Source organism: Rattus norvegicus, chromosome 18 (assembly GCF_021556685.1).
Source record: "Rattus norvegicus strain SHRSP/BbbUtx chromosome 18, alternate assembly SHRSP_T2T, whole genome shotgun sequence".
NCBI lineage: Eukaryota > Metazoa > Chordata > Mammalia > Rodentia > Muridae > Rattus > Rattus norvegicus.
Window position 1 is genome coordinate 71,012,103 of NC_141551.1, and position 17,895 is coordinate 71,029,997.

The 17,895-nt window shown below is 53.2% G+C and overlaps 1 protein-coding gene across 2 annotated transcripts in view; it reads left to right on the forward strand.

Moving 5' to 3' along the window:
* Positions 1-1,593: 1,593 nt before the first annotated feature.
* Positions 1,594-17,895, forward strand: part of Smad7 (SMAD family member 7) — a 28,513-nt gene continuing 12,211 nt past the window's right edge. Inside the window, exons 1-3 of one of the 2 annotated variants that reach the window (XM_087593541.1) lie at positions 1,594-3,787; positions 5,134-5,187; positions 10,422-10,493. In XM_087593541.1, coding sequence (XP_087449667.1) covers positions 3,175-3,787; positions 5,134-5,187; positions 10,422-10,493 — 739 coding nt within the window. In that variant the 5' untranslated portion in view covers positions 1,594-3,174. 2 annotated transcript variants of the gene reach the window in all.

Sequence of the window (17,895 nt, forward strand, 5' to 3'; positions counted from 1 at the left end):
TCCTTCCACAACTTAGGGCTCCCACGCCGGGAGAGGATCATGTGACAAACTTGTGGTTTTCTTTTTTTTTTTTTATCATACAGTGCGGTAGGGGAATGGTCTGCAGACCTAACTCGAAGTGTTGACTCCTACCTTGTTTGAGTTGCTAGTAACTCAACCCAGGACCTCTAATGAATTATACTTCCAGCCCTTGAAAGTATCTATCAGGTTAGAAACAGAAGTTACTGGTCAGAACATATAATTCCGGTTGGAAGAAATAATTACAGTCCACATTTGGTAAAAAATCTTTACCCCACCCCCATGAGTTTTATTACTATCCTGTTACAATTTCAAGAGACTTTTCTTTTTTCTTTTTTTTTTTGGTTCTTTTTTTCGGAGCTGGGGACCGAACCCAGGGCTTTGCGCTTCCTAGGTAAGCGCTCTACCACTGAGCTAAATCCCCAGCCCCTCAAGAGACTTTTCAAAAAAACCCAATAAATATGTGAGTCTGGGTCACCATGCCAACTAGTTGTCTCAGTCACATTTAACACCCTAGTACTATCCTCAGACCAGCACCCACAGGACTTTCGCTTGACAAATACCTTTTCTAGTTCCAAGCAGTCACCTGCATCTGGGGATAGCTTTCTCTGGAACCTGAGGTCAAGGGAAAAACTCTCTGACCCCAAGTAGGCCCCGCATGCGATTGAATGCTCTAAGCAGGTCTGCTCACTGGGTAACGTTCGCGCGCCAGGAGGCCGAGTGGCGGGTGCCGGAGGTCTTCCAAGCCCGGAGGAAACCTGACGGCGGCGCGCAGGCGAGCTGCACCCCTCCTCCCTCCAGGATGCTGCCCCTCGCTGCTCGTCAGCCTGCCAAATGCATTCCAGAGCTGTGCACAAGACACACTTCTCCAGGCAGTCCTAGAAACCCGAGCCCGGAGCGGGAGAGGGCGGGAGGGAGCGCGGCGGCCGCTGAGGTCACATTCGCGCCGCCTCTCCGCCCTCGGCCGCCCGGCTGTTCCCTCTAGCGCACACTTCCCAGGGCCTCTGTCCTGGCCGGTGTAAATGTCTTTGAAACAGACAGCGATCTCCTCCCCTTTCCAAGGGATCCGCCGCCAGGGCCTTAAAACAAAACGAATGAATGAAGCGCCCCGGCGAGCTCCACTGGTCTAAATCGGGCCACTGACCGGCTCATTCCGCTCCAAACTCGCCCGCTCCACGCCCCCAGCTCTTCCGATTTCCCCCTGCTCCCCCTGGGTCTCCGCCGACCCCCGGGGCCGTCTCGGCCTCCCACCTCCCTCCGCCCGTGGGTACCCCTCTGTAGACCTGGGAGAGGGTGGCGGTAACTGGGAGGGGGGTTGAAATAGCTTTTAGAAACCCGATCTGTTGTTTGCGAAACACAATCGCTTTTTTTTTTTTAAAGCGACAGGGTGTCTAGACGGCCACGTGACGAGGCCGGAGCCGGGCGCGCCACTGCGCAGTGGAACCAGCCGAGCGGAGGGACGGGTGGGGGGGCGGGAAGGAGGCGGCGGCGGCTGGGGGCGGGGGAGGGAGGGGTAGAGGGGGGAGGGAAGGGGGCGGAGGCGGGAGGCCTTGCGGGAGGCGGCGAGCCCTGGGCACATTCGCTCGCTGCTCGGCGCACAGAGGATCTTGTCCCCGAGCAGCGCCAGCAGAGCCAGCCGGGCGCCTCGCTCGGTCCGCTCGCCGCGCCGGAGAGCTGCCTGAGACGCAGCCAGCCAGCCGGCGCCACGCCGCCGAGCGCTCGGCCCCGGAGTCCCTGAGTGCGGCGCGGCGAGCCCCCAGCGGCGGCAGAAGGACTCGAGCGCCAGGAGAGGGCGGACGGGGGACGAGGAGGCTCCCGGGCGCGACGAAGAGAGTCTCGGAGGAAGAGGCTGCGAGAGGACACCCGGGCCTCCTGCCGCCACTGTCGGGTCGGGGCCAGCAGCTTATGCGAGCAGCCCCAGCGACCACCCTCGGCCAGGAGAAGGGGCACCGGCAGCCCCCACGCTAGCTAGCCTGCCGCCTGTGCCCTCGGGGGCGAGAGCTTGCGACCCGCCGGAGCCCGCCGCCGCGCCGCCCTCCCCCGCGCTGACAGCCCCCCGGGGCGCAGCCGCCGCCGCAGCATCTTCTGTCCCTGCTTCCCCAGCGCGGAGGAAGTCCCCGCCGAGGACCTGGGCCCCCGGGAGCGCAGGAGGAAAGACCAGAGACTCTAAAACACCCAGATACGCAAGATTGAAGCAGCCTAACCAGACCTTTCTGTGGATTAAAAGAAATACGATTTTTTTTTTGACAGAAGAAAAGGAAAGGAAGACCGGCGGGGTTCAGCAAGGAAAAAAAGGGGATGTAACTCGTGGATACGGTTTTTCCCCCCACCCTTCCAACATCTTGTTCTACTTTGTAAACATTTTCTCTTTTTAAACCCCGGCTCCATCCGGTGCCCTCCAGACCTCCGAGGTGCGAGAAGGTGGTGTGTTTTTTCACTGGGGGCTTTGCATATTTGGTTTTGGGGTTTTTGAGAGACCCTCCAGACATCTCACGAGGGGTGAAGTCTACTCGGCCCCCTCCCTCAAGTCTTCGCGTGCACAGAATTCGAGGAGATCCGGTTACTAAGGATATAGAAGAAAAAAATAAATCGTGTGCCTGCCTTTTTTTTTTTTAATTGCCTGCTTCTCCCCACCCCCAAATTAAGTTGCTTAGCAAGGGGGAAAGAGGCTTTTTCCTCCCTTCAGTAGCTCAGCCTAACGTCTTTCGTTTTTTGCCCCTGAGGATCTTCCATGTAGGAAGCCGAGGCTGGCGAGCCCGACACTCGGGAGCCACTGTAGGGGGGCCTTTTTGGGGAGAGGCGTCGACCGGGGCTGCCTCGGCCGCCCCCAGGGAAGCGGCGGCCGCGTTCCTCAGGGGCACGCCGGGGCCCGAGAGCCGCGCAGGGCGCGGGCCGCGCCGGGTGGGGCAGCCGAAGCGCAGGCCCCCGATCCCCGGCGGGCGCCCCTGGGCCCCCGCGCGCGCCCCGGCCTCCGGGAGACTGGCGCATGCCACGGAGCGCCCCTCGGGCCGCCGCCGCTTCTGCCCGGGCCCCTGCTGTTGTTGCTGTCGCCTGCGCCTGCTGCCCCAACTCGGCGCCCGACTTCTTCATGGTGTGCGGAGGTCATGTTCGCTCCTTAGCCGGCAAACGACTTTTCTCCTCGCCTCCTCGCCCCGCATGTTCAGGACCAAACGATCTGCGCTCGTCCGGCGTCTCTGGAGGAGCCGTGCGCCCGGCGGCGAGGACGAGGAGGAGGGCGTGGGGGGTGGCGGCGGCGGAGGCGACCTGCGGGGAGAAGGGGCGACGGACGGCCGGGCTTATGGGGCTGGTGGCGGCGGTGCGGGCAGGGCTGGCTGCTGCCTGGGTAAGGCAGTCCGAGGTGCCAAAGGTCACCACCATCCCCATCCCCCATCCTCGGGTGCCGGGGCGGCCGGGGGCGCCGAGGCGGATCTGAAGGCGCTCACGCACTCGGTGCTCAAGAAACTCAAGGAGCGGCAGCTGGAGCTGCTGCTTCAGGCCGTGGAGTCCCGCGGCGGTACGCGCACCGCGTGCCTCCTGCTGCCCGGCCGCCTGGACTGCAGGCTGGGCCCGGGGGCGCCCGCCAGCGCGCAGCCCGCGCAGCCGCCCTCGTCCTACTCGCTCCCCCTCCTGCTGTGCAAAGTGTTCAGGTGGCCGGATCTCAGGCATTCCTCGGAAGTCAAGAGGCTGTGTTGCTGTGAATCTTACGGGAAGATCAACCCCGAGCTGGTGTGCTGCAACCCCCATCACCTTAGTCGACTCTGTGAACTAGGTAAGAAGTTGTTCTGAGTCCACCTTTCGTTCCCTCTGGCGAGGAAATGCTGGTAGAAATGCTCGAGGGTGTGTGCATTATCTCCTGGAGGAGACAAGGGAACTAAATCAAAGAAGGAACGAGGGGGGGGGGAAACTCTGACATTCCTTGGGGTTCCCTTTCAAGATTTTGCTCTTGCACCATCCCCCCTCCCTCCAGAGGAAGAGACCCAGGGATACTGCTGCTTAGCCTTATACTGAACTGACATGCTGCAGAAAACGAGACACTCTTATTTCCGGGTATGCAAGGGGATACAGAGCAAAGTGGGGGATCACGCTTCCCCCGCACCCGGAAAGGCGTTGAGGTGTGTGGCCGAGTTGGATTCGGCCCAAGCCCGCCAAGGAAGGCTGGGAGAAACTAGCTTTAAAGGCTGGAGAGTCTCTCCTTTAGTAAATAAGGACAGTCACGTGGGGCACGAGTGGCCCAGATACTGTCCTGGCCTCCCAGCTTTGGAGTTTGGGGGCAGTGGTAGGATGGAGACTGAACTGGGTATCCAGTCTCAGCTGTGCACACTTCGGGGCGAGAAGGAGCAAACAGCCTGGAGAAGTTGGGTGGCCTCTACTTTTTTATCTTTATTTCGCACAGAAAAGCGTACAATTAGTGGTCCTTAGAACGCCCGACACTCCCACCCCTGCGTTTCAGTGACGTCCCTCCCTGCACCATAATTGGCCTGGGCTTCATGGCCGGGACCCTGAACAGGTTCCTCCCCATATTATCCTGTTAGGTTTTCCATGCCTTCTGTTTGCTCCTTGTCTTTGTGCTCAGGGTAGAGGATCATGCCCTGATCCCTGCAAATCTTCCAAGTTCACCAGCAGCTCACTTGGGTGTTTTTTTTTTCCCTCTCAGGTGGGCTGGCTGGGTAGGATTCCCTAGTGCGTGGGTGCCAAGCTCAGCAGTGGGGGCGGAGGTGAATTGTGCTCCTAGTGGCGGGGAGGGCCGGAGAAGCGGGATCTGTAGTTGTAAAAGACACTAAGCAGCCCCAGACGCCCCCCACCCTATGGACTGTTCATTGCGCGGCCCAGCCGCTGGAGCCCTGGCCCAGCCGGTGGTTTCCAGCTCGGCCCGCCGAGCGCGGCGGCGGCGGCAGCCGCAGACGTGGAGGAGCAGAGCGCCGAGGCTGGCGCCAGGCGGCCTCTTTTGTTTATCTGACAGCTAAATATCAAGGCAATCACCGCCTCGCGGCCCTGCCTCCAACCCCCACAGCTAAGACAAACAGTTGGCCTAAAAGAATGCCTGAGTTATCATAAGTTTCTATCTCTTGTTTCTCATGGCTCAGCCTTTATATCCTCTTACTTTTTTAATTTCAGAGTCTCCCCCTCCTCCTTACTCCAGATACCCGATGGATTTTCTCAAACCAACTGGTGAGTAGATGGGTTTCAAGTCTTTCTTTTCTCAGAACCCTGTTTTTGCGTGTAGGTTGGGGTCTTGGGGTGGTGCTTGGGTTGCTCAAGGCAATTTTCCTCTGTTTTAAGTTTGGTGGATTTTCCTCTTGTGATTGGACACCCCCCCCCCCAACATAGCTTCCCCCCCAGATATGTTTTAGGATTTGTTCCTTTTTTTATGTGTTTGAACTGTGTGGTGGAAGTTTGTTCATCTTTCACACATGGAGGCTTTTAATCCACTGCATGTCTTGGGAGCCAAATAGGACAGGTTGATGGAAACGTTCTGAAGCCTTGTAAGTGCCAGAAGGATCTGTGGGTAGGGATGGTTAAATGGATGAGGAGCGATTTTGAAGAGAGGCTTCCGTTTGGAGTATCACACTAGGTTAAGAAGTGCAACAAGTTGGGAGGGGGATTATGTTCCTTCCCCCTGTTCAGTCACCCACAAGCCTGCTTTCTCCTGGGGGTTTTCTCAGAATTCTTAGGAGAGAGAGAGAGAGAGAGAGAGAGAGAGAGAGAGAGAGAGAGAGACCATAAAAGTTTTCAGCACAGCTCTGCCTGTTGCTTTCTGGCCTGATGGCAGAGGGCCAGGGCAGAAGCCCATTTGAGACTGGCACCAGCCCTGTTGTGGTTGTCTTCTGGCTGGCAGTGCTAGGTCCCATCCCTTAGAGCCGACCGTGCCAGGGGACAGGGTCAGCAAAACAGATTGGGGATGGCCTCAGGGACAAGTCCTGCTTCCTTCTTAACAGTGCAAGGATTACAGAACCGTTTGCTGCAAGTCCGGGTTTTTTAGCTTTGCTTTTTTTGTGTGTCTGTTCTGTGGCGCTTACAAAAAACGCAACACTCGTGAAGTCTTTGCTTTGCCAAGGAGAGGGAAAAGTGAAGGGCTGGGCACCCTTTAGCTCTTGGAACCTTTTGCCTCATGAGTTTTGGCTGTTGCAACCCCCCCTCTCCCCTCCCAATTTTTCAGGGACTTTGTCATAAATTAAGTGCTTAATGAATGTGTAAGCAAAGTCCGGGCTAGCCCTCCCTCCACATGCTTCGCCAGTTCCCTCAAGTTGGGAAGGCGTTGCTGCTTGCCTGGTGCCTGCCTAATAGGTGGCCTGTGGAGTATGTGATATTTTGCTTTCGATTTACAAAACACCAGATAAATGGTCATTAATGACGAGATAAACCCAGCTCTCTGCATTTGCAACAAGCTTTAGTTGGCATTAGCAAACTCCAAGGGCTATAACTTGTCTTGAGTTTGTGGCTTAAAGGATCCAGAATTGTTCCCAGAGGTCACTTCTCCGGGGGTCCACCCTCAGTTCTTTTGGCTTTGTGGTTTCCTCATCCGTCTTTCAAATGTGGCCTGTTAACCTTAACAGAAAGGGAAGGCCCCGTAGCCCCAGAGGTGAAGACAGCTCTGGTAGAGGTTCCCTTAAAGTCCAAACTCCATAGCAAAGAAGGACCATGTGTTCTCGGGTTTGCCAAAAAAGATACTGGGTAAAATCTGTTCACAAGATTTAAGCAGCCATCCTGGCAGGCCGGGACCTCATTTTCGGGGAGTGGAGTGATATATTTATTCATTAGCAAGTGTTGACATTAGGTAGCAAAATGTGTGTAAACAGAGAAGCCACAAAGACAGGAATGTGTGCCATTTCCAAGGAGGGGAGCAACCTTCCCCAGATCAGCCAATAGGAGGTGATTAACCTGCCAATCCGAAACCCAACCAGCTGGTTACTCACCCCCAAATGTTTTGCTTCAAACAAAACAAGAAAAAGGACCCAAACTCAGGCACCACTGTGTAGAAACACGGGGCAAAGTAGTGGAAAAGCCCCTGTTGAGAGAGCAGTGGTCTGGATAGCAGAGCTGGTCTCAGGGACTGTCCTAAGAGACTGGTCTATGGCCGATTTGCTGGTTGTGGTGACCCAGGAGCGTTGTAGCTAGAGATTCGGGGGGGGGGGTTCCCTCAAGTCCCTCAATTTTCTCCCCACCTAGTGTATGGGAAAGTGTTGACCTGGGGATTTAGAATTCTTTCCCAGCTTGAGGTTGAGGAGTTTGGTGTTGGGTTACGTAGGTGAAACAGAAAATAGGGTTTTACAATGGACAACTGTTAAAACCTTAATGAGCCAGTCAAACCGAGGGAATCCCTTTCGTGAGGTCTCTTGCTTCAGAGGAGGCAAAGGGAAAGGTTCTGGGGCCTGGTGTAGTTGGAACTGAGGGATCCTTTGGAGGCTGAACTTGAAAAGCTGTGATGGGTCTAGCCTCCTTGAAGGACCTGGACTAGGTCTACACCTGGTTCTCTATTTCCCAAGACAGTTGTGTGCAAGGAGTCTTGCCTGTACCTTGGCACAGGGGTGGCTGTGACTTGTGGCCTTTGCAAGGCATGAAGGTTCTCCCACTTTCCCGTCCCTTGAGGACAAAGGATTTGCTGCTTCTGTCCCCACATCTCACCTGTAGAGATACAGGAGGGAGAGCCTGGATGGGCCCTTTACCTTCTAAGTTCTGTCTCTGCCTCTGAAAGGGACTGACTGCAAGGGATGACCTCTTGTGGTACAACCCTCAGAGCCTACCAGAACGGCTGGCATCTTGATCTGCCATCTGGCCCTCTTAATTTACGTCTCTTAACTTTTCCAAGTCCCTTTAATGAATGATTAGGTCATTCATTCATTTATTCGGGTTGTTGCCTCCATCCATATACAAAGTAGTACTGGGGAAACTCAGGAGAGCTAAGTGGGGGAAAGAAAGTTCCCCAGGCTCTGGGTTGCACTTCCCCTGGAACTGCTGGGAGAAGAGGATGTGTGTCTTTGTTCCACAGAAACCCGGGGCTTAATTAGGTGTTTGGTAATGTACAGTGGCAGAGGAGGCCCAGGGACGGCCCAGGTCTGCTGTCTGCTGTCTGCTGTCTGCTGTCTGGGCTCTGTGGTAGAAGATGAGATTCTGACTTGAGATTTATCCTTGCAGAGTTTTCGGTGGGTGGAGTCTAGATACCCGAGACCAGCTCAGCTCAGCCTGGCCAGCTCCAGGGAGGAAGGTTTGGGAATGGAAGCCCTGGAATAGGAGCTGGACTTGGGGGGGGGGGGGGGTGGCTCAGCTCCCTGGGTGGCCCCTGGCCTAGTCAAGGCACCTCAGTTTACCTGGGTGCCTCTCAAATGCATTGCTGCCTCACAGGGGTGGTAGGGAGGCCTAATTAACGTGTGTAAATCCCTCCTAAGATCAAAGGCGATGCAGAGGGCAGAGCGCATTTCATAAAAATCACTTGTGGTTGCATCTCACCTTTGATGTGAGACAGGCTGACACGCTGACTGAGGTCTCCAGGCCCTGCCCTGGAGAGGCCAGGCTCTGCCTTTGAAATACACCTTGCCCCTGGCAGGAAGCCAGCGAGAGCTGGGGGCGTGGCCGTGGGGTGTCTTCCATTTGGGGGAGTGTGTGGGGGAGGGGAGCAAGAAGCCAATCTCTAATGAAGATTAGAAGATGGTGGGGCCAGGATCTGTAATTTAGGAAGTACAGGTTTGCATCATAGGCCAAGGAACTCCTTTGTGTGCCCCCCCATTGTTTTCCACTTGATTCACCATGTGTCCTGTAAAAGCTCCATATTCCTGCTAGGAATTACCCTCTCCATTAAAGGAATGGATGTGTACACATTCATCCCCTGCTGGTCACTCCTCCATGCTCCCTCCCATTTAGAAGAGGTTTTTCTTAATTTTTTTAAAGATGTATGTATGTATGTATGTATGTATGTATGTATGTATGTATGTATGTGAGTGAGTGTACTGTCATTGTCTCAAGACACCCCAGAAGAGGGCGTTAGATCCCATTACATATGGTTGTGAGCCACCATGTGGTTGCTGGGAATTGAACTCAGGACCCTCTGGAAGAGCAGTCGGCGCTCTTAACCACTGAGCCATCTCTCCAGCCCTTTCTTAAATTTATAAACACACACTGGACAAGTGCTGTATATACCTGAGTACCCCCCCCCCCACACACACACCTCCCTTTCCAACACACTGCAGAATTCTGAATAGTCTTTCAGCCCTGGGGAGAGAAGCCTAAGTGGTGGAAGGGGTTCTCAGCAGAGACCTCTGGGTAGGTCACCTTCCCTTGGTCAGGAGCTAAAGGACTGTCCTAGGCCTTTCTACTTGCTTCCAGGCTGCTCTTTGCTTTGAGTAACTATTTACCATTGTGGCCTGAGAGACGTCTGCTAATGTCTGGTAGCCAGGGTCGGAGGACTGGAGTCTGTCTGTACAAACCAGTGGTGCGTTTGCTTTTCTGGAGCCAGACTGTCTATGGGGACGTAGGAAGAAGTTTGACGTTGGCAGAGAGTGCAGAAGAGACAGGGGCCTGTGCACTTGTGTTCCAGGGGGCCGAGGAGTTGTGGTTCGTGGGCATTACTTTTTGTTGTAATTGCTTGGGGGAGGGGTGTTTGTAGAGTCTGTCTCTTTCTTCTCAACTGGAATTGGCATTTTCCTGGTTAGCACTGGGAGAGTAGGAGAGGATATGGAGTCCGCCAGTTAAGGTCTAGTAAAGAAAATGGCAGGATATAGTGTCGGAAAGATTGTGTAGGTACTGAGGCAAGCGGCCTTGTAGAATGGAGGTTGTCTGGGCAGGGTTTCCAGATGTGGGTTTGGACCAGCCTGGAAGTAGGTAGAAGGTTCCCCTCCAAGTGGGTCCTGGCTGAGAAGTCCGTCTTGACTTGATGGGTTGGTTACACACATGAATCCATGGTAGAACTGGTAGAAGTTAGTGAGCCTGTGCGATTTCTGTACTCGCCATATCTCAGTTAGAAGAAGGGAGCATAGTTTTTGTGAAGGCCAGGATGAGAGACCCTCATCTCTGGGAGTGGGAGGAAGGAGACTTCGTGCTTGATAGGAGAAGAGTGAACAGGGTTGAGAAAAGTACACCTCGAACCTTCCTTGACCTTGCGAGAGTTACCTGAGCTCAATGGGAGACTTATAATGGAAGAGAAATTCCTGGCAGTCTGTGATTGAGCCTGACTTGACTAATGATTAACTGGCCGCCTGGAGCCGAGACTGGTGACAAGGTGCTGTGGTCTGTCTTAGGCTGGACCATGAAGCCGAGTAGACCATTAATAATCTGCACGGCGGCTGCGAGTCAGCCCTTTGGAATGTGTGGTCTCCTCTTTCATGCTGCTCGGTGTTTGTAAGAAGGAGTGCTGATGTTTTTATTTGTGGATTTATTTTTTCTCTCTTTTTTTTTTTTTCTGACTGCAGCAGACTGTCCAGACGCTGTACCTTCCTCCGATGAAACCGGGGGAACGAATTATCTGGCCCCTGGGGGGCTTTCAGGTAAGACACTTTCTCTTTTCCTAGAGGCCTCGGGAGGCTGGTTGCTCTGGAATTGTTCTGTTGTACATATTCTTTAAACTGGACACATCCGGTGACTGTGGTGCGTTCTCGGCTTGTCGTTCTGGGGTTCTTTTTGTGCCAGAACCTTGCCCTTCCCAGGAATGGGGAAACTGGAGTCACCCGGGGGAGCTGTGTTGTGTGATGAGCTTCAGGGCTATTTTTCGTTTCTTAAGTTGAGTGTGTGTGTCATCCACATGAGGTCAGACGATAACCTGTAGGAGTTGTTTCTCTCCATCCACCCTGTGGGCTCAGGGATGGAGCTCCCAGAGCTTGGCGGTGGGGGCTTTTAGTTTCCCATGGGACCCATCTCGCCCTCCCTCGTCGTTTCTAGAGCAACCCCCGACTTAAGTTATTTCCATTTCTTACCATTGGCATGATCTCCTGTGCTTTGAACTCTGATTTTGCTCCTGCACGCATGCCTTGAAGGAGACAGACCCAGGTTTACAAGGCATGGCCCAGGTGCAAGATGGATCTCAGAGGACTGTGGGGTTCTGGAGCAACAGGGCAGGGCTTGCTGTAGACAAATAGGTACCCGAGCTGTCCTCAGCTGGACAGGCTTCTCTGGGCCCTGGGGAGATGGTGTTGGAGGAGGAGCTTTCTGTGCATTTGTATCCCAAAGGACAAGAGAGGCTAACATGGCAACTTCGCTCCGGGAGACTGTTCTTTCTTTTCTAAGAACTCTTTTCTCCCTTCCTCTTACTGTTCCACACCATCATTATTTTCTAAGAACTCGTTAAAGCAAGAGAGAAAGTAACTTGAGGTGGGGAAATTCCAGGACAGTTCTGGGCACTCAGCATAGCTGGCCATTGGTGGAGGTTTCTGGTGCAGCATCTCTGAGTGGAAGTCATGGGACCTCCCTTAGACCTGTTGCAGGGTGGCTCCTCTCGACTGACTGTTGAAGAGTTTCTCCCGAGTGTTGGAGGTATATAGTTCATTCTGGACTCACACCCCAGTCTCTCCCCTGCAGGAGTGGAGCCTGCTGGGAAATGGCTGTAGGGAGACCCTGTTTGTTTTGATTTCAGCGCAGTGTACTCTGACTGTTATCTGAGAACGAGGGTATTGTTTACTCAAAGCTTCTAATGAGAACTGAGCAGGAAAGCAGGACCCCAGGGGGAGGAGGGAGTGGGTCCTAGCAGCCTAGGAGAGAGGGAGCCAGTGTGCCTTGGGAAGGCTCTGTTCTGTGTCTTTGCTTCCCAAGGCTGAAATGAGATGAGAGTCTTGAGAGAAAGAAGAAGGACCAGGAGAGGGAGAGTATGAAAGGAATATCACCCTCAGGATGTTGTTGGCCTGTTAGATTTTTTAAGCCCTGGGCGTGCAGGGAGGAGCCCCAGCTTCTCCAAACCACATAAAATAAGCAAGGGAAGTGGTGCTTTTCGGAAGGTTTGTCTTATTGATAACATCTCGTCTGTCTCCTCTACTGGAGGAAGTGACGACATCAGGCTGAGAGGAGTTCTTCACCCCTCCCAAGGAACCCAGCATGACCTGGTCAGCCAACTCTGTTTCCCAAAGTCCTTCCAGTTCTAGAAAGAAGCTGGGAGAGAGCCACATTCTAGCCCTCCACTCCCCAGAACCCCCTGGGAAACCGCAGCCCCCTCAGACGGACGAGGTTCTGCTAGGGTGTAGCAGTGTGTCTTGGAAAGGGACAGCATGATAGAATAAGACCGTAAAAAGGGAAAAAGGGGGTTGGGGGTGGGGTGAGGTGGAGGCCACCACATGAAAGGGCATTTGTTTTGAATTTCAGCCCTTGGTTTACTAATTCCCAAGGCTTCGGGTTGGAGCTCTTTCTTCTTTCTGGACGCAGTTGGAGCCGTGTATATAGTAACAGTGTTTGGGATGGGGTTGTAGGAAGACCCTTTTTTGGGCTGATGCCAATGGTTCTGGGGGTATCTAAAGTGGAGGTGAACAAGCACAGAGAGAACCCATGCTCTTTGTCCTGTGAATGCCCTCAAAGAGTTTCATGAGCTTGGGCAGAAGGTTTTACACCTTCTGGAAGGCCAAGCCTCCTTTTTACAGAGGTGCCCTGTGTGTGTGTGTCTGTGTGTGTGTGTGTGTGTCTGTGTGTCTGTGTGTGTATGTCTGCGTGTCTGTGTGTGTCTGTGTGTGTGTGTCCAGATGTGTACGCTTTGAGTAGGTTGAGCTCTTAGGCAGGAGTGGCTGAATGAGGCCAGAGGAGATGGGAAGGGACTCTTGTAGAGGATGTCGGGGTGAGGCAGGGCTAGAGCAGGTCGGGCATCAATCAAGGTGGGGGGTAGTGACACCCCCCTGAAATAACCTCTGGGAGTCTCTTTCACAGGCCCTGTGTGTTGCTTTCCTTCCTGTGCAGCCCTGGCTGAGAGCAGGCTTAATGAATGGGGCTCAGTTTAGGGTGGGAGGAAGGTCGACCGTGTGAGCCAGGGCTTGATTCTCTTGGCAAGGGAAGAAGAGAAAGAGAAAGAATGTGAAAATGTGGTGCCTTGGAGATGGGGGTGGGGTGCGCTCAAAGGCCCGGCCCCTTCTGAAATGCAGGGGTGACTCCAAGGCTGGCCCTTCCCTTTCCTGCGCCCTTGCACAGGGCCAGCTAGAGGAAGGGGAGTGGGCGGGGACGAGTCCTGGGAGCAGCACCCTGGCTTCAGGTTGGAATTCCAGCTTTGCAGTGTGCGGGGAGGGCGGGGGGTGGGGTGGGGTTGGTGTGGGGGGGTGACAGGCCAGGTCCTTGGGGACCTGCAGTGCAACACACCCCACCCTCGCAAGTTTCCTCAGTCTGGGAAAAACGGGACGTTTTTAGAAGGCAATAGTTTGGTTCCAGAAGGTTGTACTTTCATTTCTGACAGCCGGCTCTCTGAGACAGATGGGTTGCTCTGTACAGGCTTGCGAGCCTGTGTGCTCACGCGCCGCAGACAGACAGACAGACAAGCTCATGTGTTGACATTTGAGCAGAGAGATGCCACACCTGCAGGCGGGGTCTGAGAGAACCTGGGGTCCTGCTCTGGTGAGGTGGACCTTACATGAGGTTGTATACTGTGTGGGGGCCAATGCTTGTATTGATTCGGAGCCTGGGTTTAGCTTTGTCTCTGGACACTGATGTCTTTTTGGAAGGGCTTGCAAATGCAGGTCAGACTATTGCTGCTTCCACCTGAATGAGTCAGGGAGACCCACCTTGGCAAGAGCGGTCATGGCTGGAAAACTCTAGAACTCATGGAGGAAGCAAGGACATTAGAACTCATGGAGGAAGCGAGGACATCCGCCTCAGCCCTCCGCCTGGGAAGAATTGCTCTCAGCTCAGCATCTTTGAAGCCACCATCTAGAGAGTTGAGGAAAGGAGGAATTCCTACTGACAGGGTGGGGGTGGGGTTGAGGGATGGGCACTGGGGACTTGGAGCATGCAGGATTCTTGGGAGCATTGAAGAAACCCCAGCTCTTGTCTATGCAGTCGTGTTTATGTGGAGGGGCAGGGGATTGTGAAGGGCTAGTTCCTCTGCTTGAGGTCTTAGCTTCTGGTGTCCAGGTTTGGGGTGGACAGGCTTTGAGTCAGTACCAAGTCAACTACAAGGACAGGTCTGTCTCCTCTTTGCTCCCTGCTGGCGTTTGCCATAGTGTCTTGAGGAGAGCCTTCAAAATGCATATACAGGGGTTGGGGATTTAGCTCAGTGGTAGAGCGCTTGCTAAGGCCCTGGGTTCGGTCCCCAGCTCTGAAAAAAAAATGCATATACATTCTGAAACGCTGCCCCGGCTCAGTCCACGGCAACTCGGGTTCAAACCAAGCAACTCTCAGGGAAGATGGCTACATTCTGATCTAAGAAAGCCATTCAGCTAAATGTGAAGCAGTTTTTACTGTCTGGCATGAAATTGTGAGACTAAACTAGGGAGTCTGGGCCTTAGGACGTGCTATGTTTCCAGTGTCTCTTCTTCATGCCTGGGAACAGGTAACCTCTAGTTTGACTGTGATTGCCAATATACTTGGAAGTGAGGGTGGGTCGGTCACACACTGAGCTCACAGCTGATAGTAAGGACAGGCTTGGGGGTGACCACCTGTTCCCTCCAGGTCTCTATGAGAAATGACCGTCTGGAGCTCCCAGAATACAGTCTGCATCTCTTTAAACCAAATCAGCCTGATGGCTCTAGGCTAGGGCGGCTTACCTGATGCACACCCACACCCTGGTGTAGACCAGTCCTGGGCAGCATGGGGCTGTTGGCTGGCCTCTTCTGTAGGGCCTGAGGTCATGGGCCCCGCCTCTGGAGAATGACTCCCTGATAAACCTCTTTTGTCCTGGAAAGAATGAGGTAGTCAGGCAGGGGTTAAATGCTGGGTGACAGCATTTAAAAATCTCTGGAGCATATTTGGGCTGCTCTGCCGGCTAGACTAGATGGCTGCTGCCTCTACATCCTGTCCCCAGGCAGAACCCAAGTCAGGCCAGCAAGGGGAGTGGGGGAGGGACCAAGAAGGCCAGGCTAGGGTGGCAGTTGGCTTTGGCTGTGGTCCTGCAAACGGCTCCCCGCACCCCACCCCAACTCCCATTTATAAAGTTAGACCTCTTAGAGCCCGCTGTAGACTGCTCAGACTTTGAGAGTTTCGAGGGCCAGCAGCAGAGAAAGGGAGACCCTGTCTGTCATAGGTTCATGACAGGGTTTGACCTCCTTTGCCTCTTTCCATATTAGCTCCATAATAATTCTTTATATGGTGTATCGTACGATAACGGCAGGGTGTTTCTCTCTTCTTCCTTAAAGTGCTTAAGGAAGGTTGACCCCTTGAGCACAGCGAGCCCAGCCCCCCCCCCCACACACACACACTGTGCTCTAACACCCCACTCCACCAAGCTAAAACCCTTCCTCTAGGTTGGTCTTTTTTTTTTTTTTTTTTTTTTTTTTTCTTCTTCATTGTGTGCTTTGAACTTTGAGCTGAGTGACACTTAAAATAATCCCTGCCCTTGGGAGGCAGAAACAGTCAGGTTTCTCTGAGTTTGGGGCCAGCCTGGTCTACATAGTGGATTCCAGTCCTGTCAGGGAGACATGGTGAGTCCCTATCTCAAAGAAAAAAAAAAGAAAGAAAGAATTCCTTTAATATTTTAAATATATTAATTTTTAATATTTTAAAGTATTAGACAGCTAATATGACAAAATAGGATACTGTTCTTAGTGTCAAGCACCCTGTTGTACAAGCTTTTTTTTTTTTTTTTTTTTGGTGTTGTTCCTGGCTCCCCCAAAAAAGGATTCTCCAAGGCAGTCATTTGGAATGAGAATTAGAGACCGTTGTGAGCCGCCACGTGGGTGCTGGGAACTGAACCCGGATCCTTGGCCAGAGCAGCCAGTGGGATCTTAACTGCTGCTGGCTATGCTGATGGTGATATGTGGTTCTGTGACTGGACTCTGTCACGGACGGCGCACTTCACACTACGTGTGTTTCACAGCAACTTTTACAGACGTAGCTTTTAAATGTATGTGGGAGGTTTGTCCTGGCAGGGAAGAGCAGTGACTGGTGAGGAGAGAGTTCCGGCAGGGGCTGGGTCTATTGGTGAGCTGTGCTGGCTTCCGCAATCCCTGGAGATCTCTGGGACTATGGGTACATGGGTGGTCCTGGCACGGGTCTCAGAGCCTAGCTTGCTGGGAGTGAACGCTGCACCTCAGTGTTGAGCTTCCTTCCTTCTTTGGTTGGTTGGTTGGTTGGTTGGTTTTCGGAGGCAGAGTTTCTCTGTGTAGGCCAGGCTGGCCTCAAACTCAGAGCTCAGCCTGCCTCTGCCTCCCAAGTGCGGGATGAGGACCACCTATAGGGCCACCATCTTCCTTAACCTTTTCCATTTCCATGCAAGTTGCAGAAACCTTCGGTAGGACATTTCTTTTAGCTTTGTTCCCCACGTCTGACCCTTTCTGTCTGGGCTAGGAGTAGGAGGGAAGTATACTTATTCTTACTTCTCCCCAGATGTCCTTGGGGGCCTGCCTAATGTGACACAGAGCTAGAGAGGTTACAGGGGTTAGCTTCCAAAGCCCACGGTACATGCTACATCTCTCCCTTGTTTCCCGGCAGGCAAGGTGCCCCTTTGTGGGAGTCTGAGAGAAGATACTGTAAGTGTAGCCACTGGGAGGTCACCATTGGCCTTAGCATCTTTCTCGATGAGGATTGAATGGCCCAGCCTCTGGCTGCCTGCCTACTGTCACACAGAGGCTTCCTCTTCGGGCTATTTTCAGAGGGGAAGATATTATTAACTGCTGAGGCACTGTCCTCAGTCGAGCGGCTAACACACCAAGAAAGCTCTCTCCCCTGATTTCGGTTACTCAACTTATACACGTTGGTAGGAGGTGGGTAAGCCCCTCCTTTGGCTCTTCTCCCCATGAATCACCTTGGGGATCCCGGCCCTTGGCCCTGATCCTGGAGCAAGCTGCCACTGTGGAAGTATTGCCTGCCTTCTCGCTCCTAAAGGAGTAGAAAACAATACTGCGTGTGTGCCAAGATGGAGACAGGTTGTAGTGAAGTTGGGAACTGGGCAGGGAGAGGGTTGATGGAGTTTAGGACAGTCATTTAAACCAGCGATAACTTGCCAGCTAACAGGAAATATCAGGACAAGACAGGAAATTGTGTCACACCCCCCCCCCTCAGAAGAACTGGGGTTGGGGGGTGTTGGTTTGTGAAAAGTAGTTCAGTAGAGGAAGCTGTCGGGCATCGCCCCTCCATCCCTGTCCTCCTTCCTCCCTTCTAGGCCCATGAGAACTTCTAGACCGTTTTCTTTAAGAAAGAGGCTGTTTGAGAACTTACCTTTTATTTTTATTTATTTATTTTTTTTAAAGTATTTTACCAGAAGGGTCACCTTCAGTTGAAATGTTAACTGCAGCCTTATTTCCCGGTTTACTGAAGAATCTTTTCATGACTTTTTCAGCTCCCTGCCCCAAATGGCGAGGCCAAGCAACACTTGGCTGGGAACTAATTTTGGTTTGGCTTTGGCATCCTGAACCCTGGGCCCCTCCCTGTGTCGTTAGCTCAGTTTTAACTTGCCAAAAAGAAAAAAAAAATTTTTTTTTTTTGTTTTTTTTTTTTGTTAAGTGTAGGTAGGAATTTACTTCACTCCTTAGCTGTCTCACAGCACTCTTGTCTTTTTGGAGAGGAAGCTGGCAAGGGACGCTTTGAGCCTCCGGACTGTTATAACTCCTTCTTCTCAGTCCCCGAGGATGGGGCAGCCCATCCACGTAGCTGTTTAAGTAGGTCGTGTGGCCATCAGTGCCTCAGGAAGCCTCCTCACCCCCACCCCAAAGGAGGGTCAGATAAGGTACAGCATCCATGCATTCATCCCTAGGGATCCAAGTCCTCTCGGATACCCTTGTTCTGGTGGCTTGGGATATGAGACAGTGCTGCCCAGAGCTGGAGAGGAGACCAGAA